Source organism: Strix uralensis, chromosome 15 (genome assembly GCF_047716275.1).
Source record: "Strix uralensis isolate ZFMK-TIS-50842 chromosome 15, bStrUra1, whole genome shotgun sequence".
In the NCBI taxonomy this organism is placed as follows: domain Eukaryota; kingdom Metazoa; phylum Chordata; class Aves; order Strigiformes; family Strigidae; genus Strix; species Strix uralensis.
The window spans coordinates 15,808,768-15,823,435 of NC_133986.1; the positions used below are offsets into that span (position 1 = coordinate 15,808,768).

At 36.7% G+C, this 14,668-nt stretch overlaps 1 protein-coding gene across 7 annotated transcripts in view; it reads right to left on the bottom strand.

Annotated features, from left to right (window-relative positions):
* Positions 1 to 14,668, bottom strand: part of PLEKHA7 (pleckstrin homology domain containing A7) — a 157,759-nt gene that overhangs the window by 1,563 nt on the left and 141,528 nt on the right. For 6 of the 7 annotated variants that reach the window (XM_074884608.1, XM_074884607.1, XM_074884613.1 and 3 more), the window contains 7 exons: positions 14,306 to 14,494; positions 13,917 to 14,034; positions 12,982 to 13,061; positions 12,386 to 12,586; positions 9,161 to 9,313; positions 6,542 to 6,675; positions 5,554 to 5,696 (listed from right to left, as the gene is read on the bottom strand). In XM_074884608.1, coding sequence (XP_074740709.1) covers positions 5,554 to 5,696; positions 6,542 to 6,675; positions 9,161 to 9,313; positions 12,386 to 12,586; positions 12,982 to 13,061; positions 13,917 to 14,034; positions 14,306 to 14,494 — 1,018 coding nt within the window. Of the gene's footprint in view, positions 1 to 15; positions 1,818 to 5,553; positions 5,697 to 6,541; positions 6,676 to 9,160; positions 9,314 to 12,385; positions 12,587 to 12,981; positions 13,062 to 13,916; positions 14,035 to 14,305; positions 14,495 to 14,668 lie in introns of those variants that run through there. The other variant, XM_074884614.1, reaches the window with a different exon arrangement.

Here is a 14,668-nt window from a genome sequence, read left to right on the forward strand (position 1 = left end):
GAAGTAAAATAAAACATGGTTAAATATTAAAGTGAATACACTAATGCCAAGCCCTAAGCACTTTCAGGAAACTTTAACTAAAGCCTCTGCAGTTTGACAGAACGAACAATTCATATAGGCACATCAAGTGAACAATTATCTCATGATGCCACTGATGCTCAAACTCCCGTGTCCCCTGCATGTTGCTGGTTATTGCAATTATTTTCTTGATAATTTTCCTGAAGAAAATGTAGGGCTTTTTAAAATATACATATATATGTAAATATATATCTATACATACACATGTATGTATGTATATTTATACAGGCATGCGATACACGTTTTTAAATCAGTCTGGAATCACAGAATGGTTGGGGTAGGAAGGGACCTCTGAAGGTCATCTGGGCCAAGCCCCCTGCTCAACTCTAATAGCCCAGGACCATACGGTTATTCTGGGTTCTTGAGGCCACACATAGGCACCACGTTCATGCGCAAAGATCTCATGTGACAGTGATAATCAACCAGCATCTCCCTGGGTATAACAGTAGACTCAAGTGTTATTCAGACACAGCAAAGATGGTAAAATCTGGTTCTCAGAAAGATAAACTGAACCAGAAAAGCAAATAGCTATTTCCATCAAGCTCTGTTGAGGCTCCTAATGTCTATACACCTCTCTTGATGTAAATTTGTCATTTTTCACAGGCCTTTTTGAAGGCAGATCATTTGGGCCTTTCTGGTATGTGCTCATTTTTATTCAGATTTTCATTTTTTGCACAGATATTTGACTGAGATTAGTGAGAATGAAAACAAAGGTATCTAAAGATTAATACTATTTGAGGTCTTCACTCAGTCAATCCTTTTTACTATTTATGTTTTATCTTTTTGCCCAACATCAGGCAATAAAATTAGGCCAAAGGAAATCAGAAAGGTGAGAATAATTTCAAAGGAAACCATGAAAGTATGGGGAGTGTCTTAACTAAGGGTACACTTACCAGTTAAGTACCATAATATTTACAGGTTTTCCTATTTCAAATAGAGAAGACTCTGAAAATTCTACTGGGAAGGGATGATACACATTTCTTTATAAGGACAATTAAATGATCATAATTCTAATACTTGAAATGGCAAAATAACCTAATTTTAGACAAAAATCAACTCTTAGCACAATTAAATGAAAAACACATCAAAGGTATGAAAGAGTCAAACATGATATTGTAGAATTAGTTATAAAGGGCCAAATTTTCAGCTCACCTCAATTACGACTCTGATGTTTGTTCACATATGAGACACCAGCCCACAAAAGAACCCCCTGCTTATACGACTTTGCACTTTGAATTCTCTTGTGCAGCAACTATAGATGCCACACGCAGGCAAAAATACCTTACACACCCCTGCGGTAGCCACAGGAGTACACAACACTAGCCACCGGAGTACAAACTGCTGCTGAAAATCTGGCCCTATGCTATCGAGAGTACAGATATCTCTATCCTTCACCACAGTAAGATTATGGAAGCATCTTATCTGTAGAGTGACAGCAGTTATTTGAAGACTTTATTAGCCCACATGTTAGCTCATTAGAAGCAATCTTTACAAGAATAAAAGGTTTCTGAAAAATAGATGCATGCGTTCATTTGGATCTAATTTCAGTTTAGTAAAAATGTTAAAATTCAGCAAGCCACAGCAAAGGTACAATGGCAAATCAGACATGCCGAGAGCAGTTAGTTCTTACTTTTAAGGTGTTTAAACAAATGTGTAGTGAAATCCATTGCTTAAGGGGGAGTGAGGTGGCTGTGGTACAGAAGGTGAGGGTGCTTTAGATGGATAGGTCAACTGCTGAGCTAGAAGGGATCACATACAGGAATTAGGCCGCACAATCAAACATTCATATTATAACAGAGCCACCTTAATTTTCTATCATGTGAATAGGAAACCTGATTAGTAATGCAATAAGGTGTTACACTATTTTAGCTACATAGAACACAACTCAAACAACAACATTTCTACCTGCTGTTTTTTCTATTAGTTGCATAAATTATGCAAATAAACATTCCTGTTTTGATGAGAATATGGACAATCGATCTTAAAATGATGTTTCACTGGAACATTTTAAGGCACACAACACTGATACACCCTCATCAAGCCCTGCTTTTAAAACTGCAGTTCTGGAATAGCACCTGTATTTGCTAATTTGGTTTCAAGATTTCACTGAGGTCGTACAGGTTTTCAGTATTTCTTTTGTTGTATGCCAATGAGCAGAAACAAAGTAATATAGAGAAAAGTTATTCAAAAAAATATTTACAGATGCATATAGCATTTTGCTTAGTACAGTGCATGATACTGTGAATACATTTTGAGATCTCAGATTGAAACTTCAAGATAAAGAATATAATGATTAAAACTATCCTTGTTTATAAAACAGAATAAAGGTAGAGTACTAGAGACAATAATCATAAAACTATGATTGAAACTGAGTCTTAAATTCTGCTTTTACATTTTGGAGAGGCAAAGGTAGACCTAATTCCAAAACATACAATTTAGGAAATGATTTCTTGACACTCCTTCAGATCTTTCAGATTCTTGGCAAGATTTCCATTTAGAAGGTTGATCTCTTACTACGAACAGAGGAGCAATAAAATGCTGCTTTACAAGCTTAGATAAATGTACAGTTTGTAAGAGATTTATATTATCATAGCATCTTAACACAACTTCCCCCGGAAAAGTGGGGAAAGTTAAGCTTTGCAGTCTTTCTCATAAGCAAATCTCTGCAAAAAATCCAGACCTTTAAGTTTTAGGTTTTCAGATATGGTCTGCTTCATCAACAAGGAGCAAATGACAACCCATACTTTAAAAATCAAACCACAAAAATAAGAATATGAAGGAATCTGTAAAGTTAAAATAAATGAGAAGGTACAATCAGCTGTGCAAAGCATCAATTGCTTTTCTTTTTAATCAGTTGTGCTCGTTTTGACTTAGAATTCATTTTCTTCCCAGTATCTAGTATGGGGTTGTGGTTTGGATCTGTGCTGAACACAGTGTTGATAACAGAGGGATGTTTTTGTTACCGCTGAGCAGGGCTTACACAGAGCCAAGGCTTTTTGTGCCTCTCCCCCCACCCCCCAGCGAGCAGGCTGGGGGTGCACAAGGACTCGGGAGGGGACACAGCCGGGACAGCTGACCCCAGCTGACCCCAGGGGTATCCCCCACCGCATGGCTCATGCTCAGCACATACAGCTGGGGGAGCAGGAGGAAGGGGGGACGTTCGCAGTGATGGCGTTTGTCTTCCCAAGTCACCGTCACGCGTGATGGAGCCCGGCTGTGCTGGAGATGGCTGAGCACCCGCCTGCCCATGGGGAGTGGGCAAGGAATCCCTTGTTTTGCTTTGCTTGTGCACCCGGCTTTTGCTTTACCTATTAAAGTGGTTTTATCTCAAGCCATGAGTTTTCTCACTTCCACCCTTCCGATTCTCTCCCCCATCCCACTGGTGGGGAGTGAGTGAGTGGCTGTGTGGGGCTGAGTTGCCAGCTGGGGTTAAATCACAACATCACTTTAGATCATCAGAAAATAGGCTGTAACTAAAAAACCTGAACTCTTTTTATGGTGTCTATATTTTTGTTTTGAAAGGAGTAAGTAATAATTGAAATCAAAAGAGGACATGTTACAAGAAGTGAATATTTGAGGTATAAATGTGGCAATGAAAACTGCACGTGGACATAAAGGTTTGGACTCCCTTAAAGAATCAAGTCCTTGACTACTATGTTAGGGTTTTTTAAGTGTCTGAAAGACAAAAAGAGCTAGCTGCTATACTTCACAAAGAAAATTAAAATTAAAAATCATCTCACAACTGCCTGCAAATTTTCTCAAGCAGCATTTAAACATTTTGGTGACAATACACACTTCAATTCCCTCTTTGGGGACAACTAGAGTTAAGAATATTTCTGTGGTTATGTATATCTAAGAATATGTGGCAATCAAACTTTTGGAATAATTACAGTTAAAAAAATTAAAATATAAACCAAAAAAACTGTAATAATGAAACCATAGCTACTACATTCGCTATACAACATAAAAAGATCAAACATATTTCAATTACTGCAACTTCACACAAACCAAGGAGTAAGGTAACTGGCCACATGAAGACCGTTCAGTACGGCAGGCACTCTGCTATTGTGCTGACACAGAGGAATAATTTCAAGTATGGGCTGCGTTCACCTTCGTTGGTCTTTGCTTTGGTGCTACCTGTTCCCAGAAGCTAGAACTCCTGTGGCAAATGCTGCGTTGGTTCTTATCTCCTGAGACACTAAGTCCCACTCCATAACCAAAGTGCACGAGTCCCAGTTACAAGGACCTGGTTACTAGAACTGGGACCAGACTGCCTGCAGAGAAGCTGTTTTGATGCACAGATGCCTGAAGGCAGTGCTCCCAAGATTTTACAGTTCTGGGTTTTTTTTATTTGTTTTGGTTTTTATATTGTCTAGCCTCCTCAGTGAACCATTTTATCCCTTCCAGTCAGTTAAATTACCCACAGAATGTCTCCAAAGTCTCAAGATTTGTATCTTAAAAATGTATGCCATCCCCTCAAAAAAAAAAAAAAATCACATTTCCCTCAGGTTTAGCTGCCACTGCATCTGTGAGTATAGAGCCACATTCAATCAACAGTCTGTTACTACAGATGCATGTTACGCATCTGGATATTGAATAATCTGCCTTTAATGGGAAGGTCTTCAGGATTTTTGTCGCAAGTGCCATAAGTTTAAACTGACAACTTCAGATGAGAAATGTGCACATTTTTTCTCCATCATAGTTAAAGTTTCCATTATTTCCATTCTCCACTGGAACAGTGAACTGTGCCAGTTATAAATGGCCAGTCAGACACGTGCTAGAATAGCTGCTGCATGTATTACTGTGTCATACAAATCTCTTGACATTTCTTACTTATTTCAACTATAAAGCAATCAAGAGTGAAATTATCACTTTTAGTAACATACTGCAAAGGATCTATTAATTTCCAGGCATCAAGCAGAATTTATGCATGGCTGTCTTGCTCTGACCTCTAATCTTGGTCACCAGACAGAAACATGCCAATACCCATTTTACAATGTCTTTTTCAGCCTGTTGTCATACGGCTCAAGCTGCAAATGACTGTACTCTAATCTCAATCACCAGACCAGGGAATCTTTCTGTTAAAAAATTAACAATCCCTCTGTCTTGATTTTTTTTTTTTTTTTAAGTCACAGATCAATTTACTTTCTAAAAATGAATATAGAAATACCTCACTTAATATAATTACAGAGAATTCATTGAAGATGATAATTCTTTAGTACTATTAGTAAGAGCAACTTTCCAAGCTCTGAATGTACTTATCATAATATTTTGTCCCCTTCACACTGTCCGTTGGAGGCCAAATACTCAACATAAATCTCCAGTCTCTATAAATTCGCTATCTATACACACTTTTTGCTATTTTGAATATGAATGACTAAAACTCTCTCTTACATCAGGAGTTCAGCAACAACTCTGCATAACTTTAGAAGCTGGTAAGAAATAGCTGTTATTTTGTAAATAACTAAGTATTACCTGCTACCTCCTTGCTCCTCTGAGAGGCTTCAGAAGCCAAAGCGTATGATATGGTAATGATGCGCTCCTGCTCTTGCAGCTGTGAATCTAAATCAACCGAGTTGTGTTTGTCCTGGGCAACAGTAGGCTGTAGATTGTGCATACTAGTGGGAAAGTGCAAAACAACATTAACATTTGCAAACATGAAGAAGAATCCACCATGCAGATGAGAACAAGATTGAATTCGTACAGCAGTTTTCAGATCTCATCTATCAAGCTCCATATTTTATTGAGGTTCTTTAGTGTTAGATATTGTGTGTGAATGACTACAGCATACAGGGACAAAGGATGAAGCCATTACACATTCAGTCACAACTTCTGCGTAGCCTTGAGTATATCTGAAAGTCCTTTGGTGTAAATACACCGTTTACATGAAAGCACTATCAAAAAATACTATTTATTTGAAGCTGTTAATAAAATCTCTTGTTAGTGCCCAGAGGAAAAGGCATATAACCTGGTGGTACTCAGGCACAGCCTCTTTAACTGTCTTCCAAAGAGACAGCAGATACTTCAGGTAATCTAATTCTTGAAACTGAATGTTTCAGCTGATGCTACATCAACTACAAGTAGCCAAAAGCGTTCTTTCAGAACTCCAGCTTTCTGGAGGCAACAGAACCTCTTCTCACACTGACTTCTCTTCTGCTTTTGGCCAGATCAGTGCCTTTCCTTCCTCCTCACTCTCATCTACAAGTTGCTTGGTAAGGACTCACTACTATTTTAGGATGCTCTGAACAAGAAAACGGACATATACAAAATTTGTCATTATCTCTTCTACCCTGTTTTTAAAAGGAGATTTAAGTATACTACATAAATTCTGTGTGCATTTTCTAAAAGCCACAAGCTACATTCAGATAATTCAAATAGGAATTAAGACTGTTATATGAAGTTAGTTCCCAATGTTTAACACCAGCCCTCATATAAGATCTGGAAAAAACCCAAAACAACTGACCTTGATTTAGTAAGAATATTCTTTATCTTTTCTGCTTTACGCTGTCTTGCTGCCAGTTCTTCTGTAGAAAGAGGCTCTTCTGGCTCCAGTTCAACATAGCGTTCGGGTATTGCAACCTTCTCAGGTTTTGACAACTGTGGAAAGAAAGCAAGCATCAAGGTTTTTTAAAAAATTGAGATAAATTCTCCTCAATGGGAGAACACAGTAAAAAGAATAAGGCACGGGTTTTCACAGCCAATACATGTACCTGATGCTAAACACTCCCCCTGGATATGAGCTGATGCCCGTTTAACAGTGTCTTTTCCCTCTGATTCATTTTACTTTAGAAGATAGATCGAACAAACATTAAAGGGGATTACAAAAGAAGTCAGAATCAACAGTGAACTTTTCTTCAGCTCAGGCTTAGAGTCCAACGCAGGACACTACCTAAAGTGTACGTAGAAAGAAGCAACCACTACAAGACTGACTGAACAACCTGAGATTTTAATGTCAGAATATTTATGTCATGCCAGTGAGGACTTCCTACAACTGAAAGGAAATATCACCCGAAATTTTAATCTAGGATATCATTCTTTTGAGACTGCATGATCTTCTTCTGTGAGCAGTGGAGAAAAAAACCCCAAACAACAAACCAGCAGTTTGTAATCATTTTAGGAAATTCTTGGACTATAAAATCTGAAATCCTAGGTGTTCAAAAGTTGTCTAGGGAACTGATCCAGAAATACACTAGCATTGTGCAACTGTAACAACACACTGCATACACATGATTATGTAGATTGAAAATTTTCATATGATTGTGCAAAAGCTAGCAACAAGTTTTTGTTAGAATCAGTTTCTTTGTAGGAAAATTTTGCTCCACAAGAGATCTAAATCACCCAACAAAAATTCAGTTTACAAATGGACCCTGAATGGTTATTATACAGAACAGAATGCTTCTGAAAAGCACAAATAGAGAATGTGTGAATAAATAAAAATAAGTAAAAGGAGAATAATTTTTTTCTTCTCTTTTTGGAGTTTTGCTAAAACACTCATGAGGTGATGAGTTTTCAAAATTCAAAGTTTTAAATAAAAATAATCCTAAATTCTTCACCACTGAATTTAGTTCACACTAATTCAATGGCATATGTAAAGTGGCCTGACCTAACCCCCAGTGATTAGGCTCAGTAATCATAGGCCCAAAGCATACAATACAGTCATTGGCACACATAACCACAATGAAATCACAACCTCAAATTTTTAAACTTCCTTCTCAGTAAACTCAAGGCCAATGCTTCCTGAAAAATCCTCATTTTCCACTACACTTCCTTGCCTTCAAATCCAGCTCCTTTGCAGCTCCTCAGCTATATGTATATACATTCTCTTTTTTATTTAAAATGTATGTATCTATCTCCATACTATAACTAGCTTAGATTGGCTCTCCTGCCACTTCCAGAACAACAACTCAGTTATCATGTGAACAGCAGATTTAGTGGCCTTAAAGACACAACTAAGTACATTTCCTTATGAGGCACAGAAGTACCTCAGGTACAGAAGTACCTGCCAGGTGAAGAGGATGGGTACACGAAATGGAAAAGGACAACCTGGGTAACCTGAGAAAGAAGCTTTACATTCAGAGCTTCAGTCCTGCTTTAGCTACTCTGAAGTAGGACAGCAATGCCTATAAGCAAAAATGTTTCCTACCCTAGGCTTAGGGCGCTGATTTGGATGTACAAAGTGATTCGCTTAGCCCTGGAGGCTTTCTGGAAAAAAAAAATTAATAGCAGAGTGCAACAAGGAAAGGCAATACAACAGAATTATTTTTTCTGTACAGGAGCACTGCATTGTCTGTAGAAAATATACAAATATTAATTGAAAGATACATTCATTCACAGAGATCAACAGATAATGACTCAAAGATTCAACCTCTTACAAATACCTCTCTCTATAAAATGATTCATTGCCAACAGCTTTCAGAATAGTAGAGGTGCTTACTAGTCTAATTAGTATTAATAACTTTACTAATTTTCCATCTACCCTGGCATTTTACACAATACATTGTTCCCGAAATCTTTCCACTTGCTATATTCCTTCTTTTCCACCAGATGGCTCAATCGCATTTCAAACAAATGCTTTACTCGGTAAGATCTAGGAGTGCCCAGAACACCAACCAACATTTGAAAAGATGACAAAAAGGTGTTTTCTGTTCTGATCAGAATAAAGCAGTGGTCCCTCTTCTCTACCATGTTTGGCCAGTCAAAATGAAGAGTAAGGTAGCTCTGGGGAACTAACTTTTCCTTCATCGCTGTTTCTTATTTTCAAGTGCTCTTGATGTTGTTCTCTCATCTTTTTTTCCAATTTATATAACATTCCCTGACTTAATAACTTTTTTCCTTTATAAAGTCTGAGATGTATTTCAAACAGTAGAGCCAACCTTTCAATTTCTTCTCTCCACTAAACACAATACAAACACGAACCATACAGAGATTCTAAGTGCCAGGCCGTCAGTTTTCAATACCCAAAAGACTCTTTTAGTTCAAACTCTCAGCTAACTTTTGAAAGAAAAGATGAGAATTCGCTACCTAAAACTTAGGTTAATATTTTGGGGCACAGAATAGGAGGCAGAAAAATGATGAGTGTTACCTCTCTGCTGATATCTAAATCATAGTCTTGAGGCTCCAGGTCTGTCTCTGTCACTGCTACTGGCTGAACTTTTAACCATTCATTTTCATCCTTGTCTTCTCCACGAATTGCCCTCTCAAGTAACTGCAAATCAAATTCTTGCTCTCGTTTCCACTGGTAATAGATACAAAACAATTAACAGCATTCAACCATACTGCCAAATTTATCATTTAGCAATGTACATTACTACTGCTGCAAATGCTATACTGCTGAAAGAATCCACAGAGCAAACCCTTTAACTGACAAGAAAAAGAAAATACAGCTGTTATGTCTTAGAACATATGGTTGGGAGATTTGATCTCTAGCTCTGCTGCACAGATTTTAGAGTATTGTTTAATTTTACAGGTAACATTCAGCAGTATTAAATTCTAACAAATGTATTAATCACAATTTCACAAATGCCGATTAACATGGAACTAGCTAAGCACAAACACCTTTGGAAGCACAGATGTCAATGCAAGCGAGTCTACAGACTGACAGACTCGTCCCTAGGCATCCTAACCAGGCCGTGCTGTGTGATTTTGAATCACTGCACAGAAAGGGTATTTATATTGCAGGTTGAGAATTGCAACTTGAAAATTTGATATATCTTTTTTAGAATAATACCTAGTGTTAAAAGCTGATAATATTTTATGTAACAGCATTAACTTGTCTTAAATTCAAAAATAATAATTTAGTAACTTCTAAGCTCTTCTGACTTTACTAAAAGCAGTATCTAGCTACCTGCAAAGACAAAGAAAGCTTTCACATTCTGTCTTTACAAGGTAAATAAGCAGCATAATTTGGGAGTTCCAATATCATTGCATAGTAGCTCCTTCACAACTACACGCAATACAGCCGCATATAAACTCACGCTTAAAAACACTACCAACACTTTTTTGTTCAAAAAATTAAGTTCAGCTGCAGCATCATTCCATTCAGCTGATCTCTTTACCATACAGAGCTGAAACACGATATTAAAAGCAGTGGGAAAAAGAAGGGACAAAAAGAACAACAAAAAATTTATCTCCTCAAGCATTTGAGGGTATCAGTAGGAGAATGTGCTTTATATCTTTCTTAAAATATCTCCAGTATTTCTGTTACAAATTTCTGGCTTGTTTTGGTTGAAGTTTGAACTTGACGTGAAGTCCTTAGACTTCATTATGCTACTTGCATTAATAAATCTAATTGAAACCTATTCATGCACAAGCTCTCAATATTCACTCACAAGATACATATCTTCCATGTATATTAAAAAAGTTAAATAGCTAAAAGGCAATTATATCAAAAATTAGGATGTTTCTTTACAGAACTCAAAAGAGAAAAAAATGTTTTCTCATACGAGTACTCCAAATTCATTCCTCTACTCATATTCGAACCAGGCCTGATTGACATAGTATATTTTAAATACACAGAATCATTTTCAAGTTATTATATATAGGTAAGAAAAACATCAAACCATTCTTACGAAGCAGTACTTTTATTGGCTTTGATGTTGCAATTTTTACATTAAAAAGGCATTGTATATAACAAATGAATTCATCTACTGTGATCAATACTTAAAATGCCATACTACACTTGAGAGCTGACCGATTAAAAATTAGAGTTACACATACAATGTATGTTTAAAGCAAATGTTACATACGGAGCAGCACTTCAATTGTACATTTAATGGTTTGCCATTTTGGCTGCTAAATAATTGTAATGCTGTAATTGTGCTATCAAACATGCTTTTTGCGTATCGAAGCCCTATATGTACAAGAGGTGACCTCTACAAAACACTGCTAGGGCTGAAAGAGTCTATTCTAATTCTTTACAGCAAGAAAAAGACCAAGATGGCACCCAAATTTATAGATAAAGTGTTTGCCACAAATGTTAATAAGGAGTGTTACGAAAATGTTTAAATTCAACTTGCGTATGTTATGCGAGTCAGGAAATATAAGCAGCTCAGATTTACTACTTCTAATTAAAATATGAAAATAACAGTGATACTATAGTTCTACAGTTCCCAAATATTATGCACTATCTTTAGTAAACTTGTGATTGCAAAACAGAAGACAAAATAGATGAATGTCTCCAAATAGTGCACTCGTATTTACTGGGAAAGTAAATACAAATAACTGGCTGTAAATTAGTGCTACTGAACAGTGGGAATGAAAGGCTGAATATTAAACGTTTTTTTTAATGCTAGCAATTGACACACGATGTACTAAATGCAATTAAGCCTGGTAAAAATTGAGTAGTCCAGTTAGAAATTTTAAAATAGCTACAAAATTCTGCAAATTAAAAACAAGCAAACAAAAAAAGAGGCATTAGGTATGATGAGTGACGAATCTAAAAGCAAGAGATCTTGTGCAATGAATTAGGTAAAACAAGGTGATCATTCTAAAGCTCTAGTGGACCAAATAAAAAAATAAATTAAAAGACCACAGCATAAGTGCAATTACAGTACAATCTTGGTTTAGCACCAAGTGAGCGACTGGGTAACTTCACCAATTAGAATTGCTTTGGTTAGTATCCAAAATGTATAATTACAAACTTATCGTCTGTACAGCATTTAATCTCAGAATGCAACAAAAATCTTTCTCTTCAGCAGCTTAAATTTGAGCCTTATTAGAATATTCTACATTTTCAGCTTTAAAGAAGAATTTGTATCAGTTAAAATACATTAGCTCTTACATAAATTTCTAATCTGCATGACTAGATTTTAAAACTGATTATCCATTTATCATCTCTTTAAAAAAAAACAAACACACACCACCTTGGTCTGATATTACCACGACTATCTTGCAGCCTAATTTATGAATTAAAAAGAAAAATACCCATGATGAATAAGAACATTCTAAAAGGCCCATTCCATTTTGAAGCAGTTTTAAAACTGTACAAGCTTCTTACACTTTCTAAATACAATTCCAATAAAAAGCAGTCATGTCTCTGAAATCACTCCAATATACTCACATCTCCACTCAGCACACCAACCTCTGACCAACTTACCTGCTGAACCTGCTACATATACCATAACTACTAGTAAAAAAAAAAAAAAAAAAAATCACCTGTTACTCACACTCTCTGAACTCATTTTATACTGTATAACACTAATTTAATTAGACTAGAAGCATCACACACACTCAAGTGAAAGTGCTGGCTAGGAAAAAAAAAATCCAAAGATATTTTTAGTTTAGTCCTTTTAAGGCATATCTAACATACTGAGCCTATGTCTGCAGAAATGGGCCTGATGAAAGACCGAGATGAAACAGACTGCCTTTCTCCTTGGCTAAGAGTTCTCTTGCGTTCACGAACTAATGCCTTCTGATGTCGCTTCATTCGTTCTAGTTGCTCCTCTGCACTCATCTTGCCTCTTTGGTGGTCTCCAGAGTATAAACGTTCCAAGGCACTCTTTGGTCTCTCCTGTAGAAGTCACAAGGCACACAAAACACATGTTGTAATTAATACTTTATAAGAAGTATACAAAAAATGAACTCTTTCTCCTACCTTATTACTAAATTAACATGATTTTGTTCTATTATTTTTGCATTAATTTGCATATTTCAACTCTATATTTTCTATTAGTAGTGCTAATTTTTGGTTCTAAATGTTGTTTTATAAATCTATTTCAAATAAAGTTCTCTGTCTGCTTCCTGATTCATTTAAGAAAGTGAAAAATTGGAGATTTTATTAGGTCACAGGTGTTGGTCCTCTCCCATGCTACTATAGTCCCACTTCCTGCTATGCAAAATATATTCTGGGCCTAACTATTTTGAACAGTTCAGACATTTGCCTTCGGATGTTGATTTAAAACTTACCTTGGACCTATCCCTTCGTAGTGTTGCATATGATGAAATGGTAGATGATTGGTGCAATCTGGAAGTTGATCCAGATAAACCTTTATAAAGAAAAAGAGAATGCTTTAAAACCAAATGACAGACAAAATGAAGACAAGTGTCACATATTTTTAAAATTATCACGCTTTTTCTATGGCATTCTGCTTACTATTTTAGCTCACGTTTCAGATTTTATAGTTCAGAAGACCACGAGAGGCATGAAATTTCATTTCAGCCAGAAGTAATGTGTTTCAGGTCACTATTGATCAAAATTCAGAAAGATGTACAATAATTGAGAAGCTTATATTAAATGAGGTGTGGGGTGAACTCAGCTGTACAACAGTAGATAAGCTGTTCAAATAATCACATCTGTATGAATAAAATCAAACTTTAACATTCACAGTTAGAAAGGAAAGAAATAAGAAGAGAATGGCTAAGAAATCAATTGCTCTTTCCCAAATATCCTCTCTATCCTCATTCGTGAAACAGTTACAGGACTGTAGCACAATGGGGATCAAGTGTCAAGTCACATGTAGTGTCTGGGGGCATTATATTCATATTCTTTATCATTTTCATTTCAATGGCAATGTTAAGTGTTTAAAAAAATACTTGAGTTTGTAAAAGATCACACAAAGCAAGAGGAAAAATAACTCTGAATATAGGAGACATTCTAATAGCTGATTTCATGTTTTGCTATGCTTTTTTAAAGCATTATATATTAAGTTGCTTTGCAAAAGGCTGGTTGTCTGTAATGGCACCATTAAAATGCACAAAATCTCTAGACTTTCACAGTACATTATAGTTAATCTAAAAATAATGATCTGATGATAAAGACCCACCTCCAGAAAATCCTAGGAGACAAAAGCTCCTATACAGACAGCACTGTTAAAAATCAGCTACATAAATTCCTGGCTTACCACGGGTAGGTAATGTCTGGTACCCACTGTCAGAGCTTATTAAACCACTGGAAGGTTGGCTGAGGTCACCACCTATTGTTGCTAGTTCTGGTTCACTCATGTATGAGCGCAGTTCCACCTATATGGAAAAATATTCATCAGCTCAAATGAAATCACAGGCAAGTCTTAGTAATCTTAAAACAAATCCTAAAGCTTTATTTCTGGATTACTAAATCTCTCTGCCATTATTATGCGACAGGGATCTCTCCCTGCCATTACTATCTCTCTGCCATTATATCTCTCTCCTTATTACAAGATCTAGAGGTCCATGTATTTTACAGACAATAGTAACCTTTATTATAGGTTCACATATCTTTAAAGTGCAGGTGTATAGGTGTACGAGCACTCACCCTATAATCTCCATTCACATACTGTCCGAGTTCTCTGTCTCTCTTTCTTTCATCTGACTGTCGTTTCAGGCCCCGCACTGACGTGTGTCTGATGACAGTGGCTTCTCTCGGGAGAGGTGGGACAGCTGGTGGCTGATCATCAGGACTGTACAACTGAGGGAGAGGAGGTCTGGGCGGTGCTTCATCTTCCTGGTAACAGGATAGCACAAGTATTTGGCAAACAGTCTGAAAACAATCTGGCGTAAACTGACTGAAGGTTCATTACATGATATGAGTTATTGGTGACTGCTTTAGCATGCTCTGCTCTGTCCAAGCCAGCAGCTTGAGGCTTTAAAAACCAAACAAGCCCCAAGAAAGCAAACA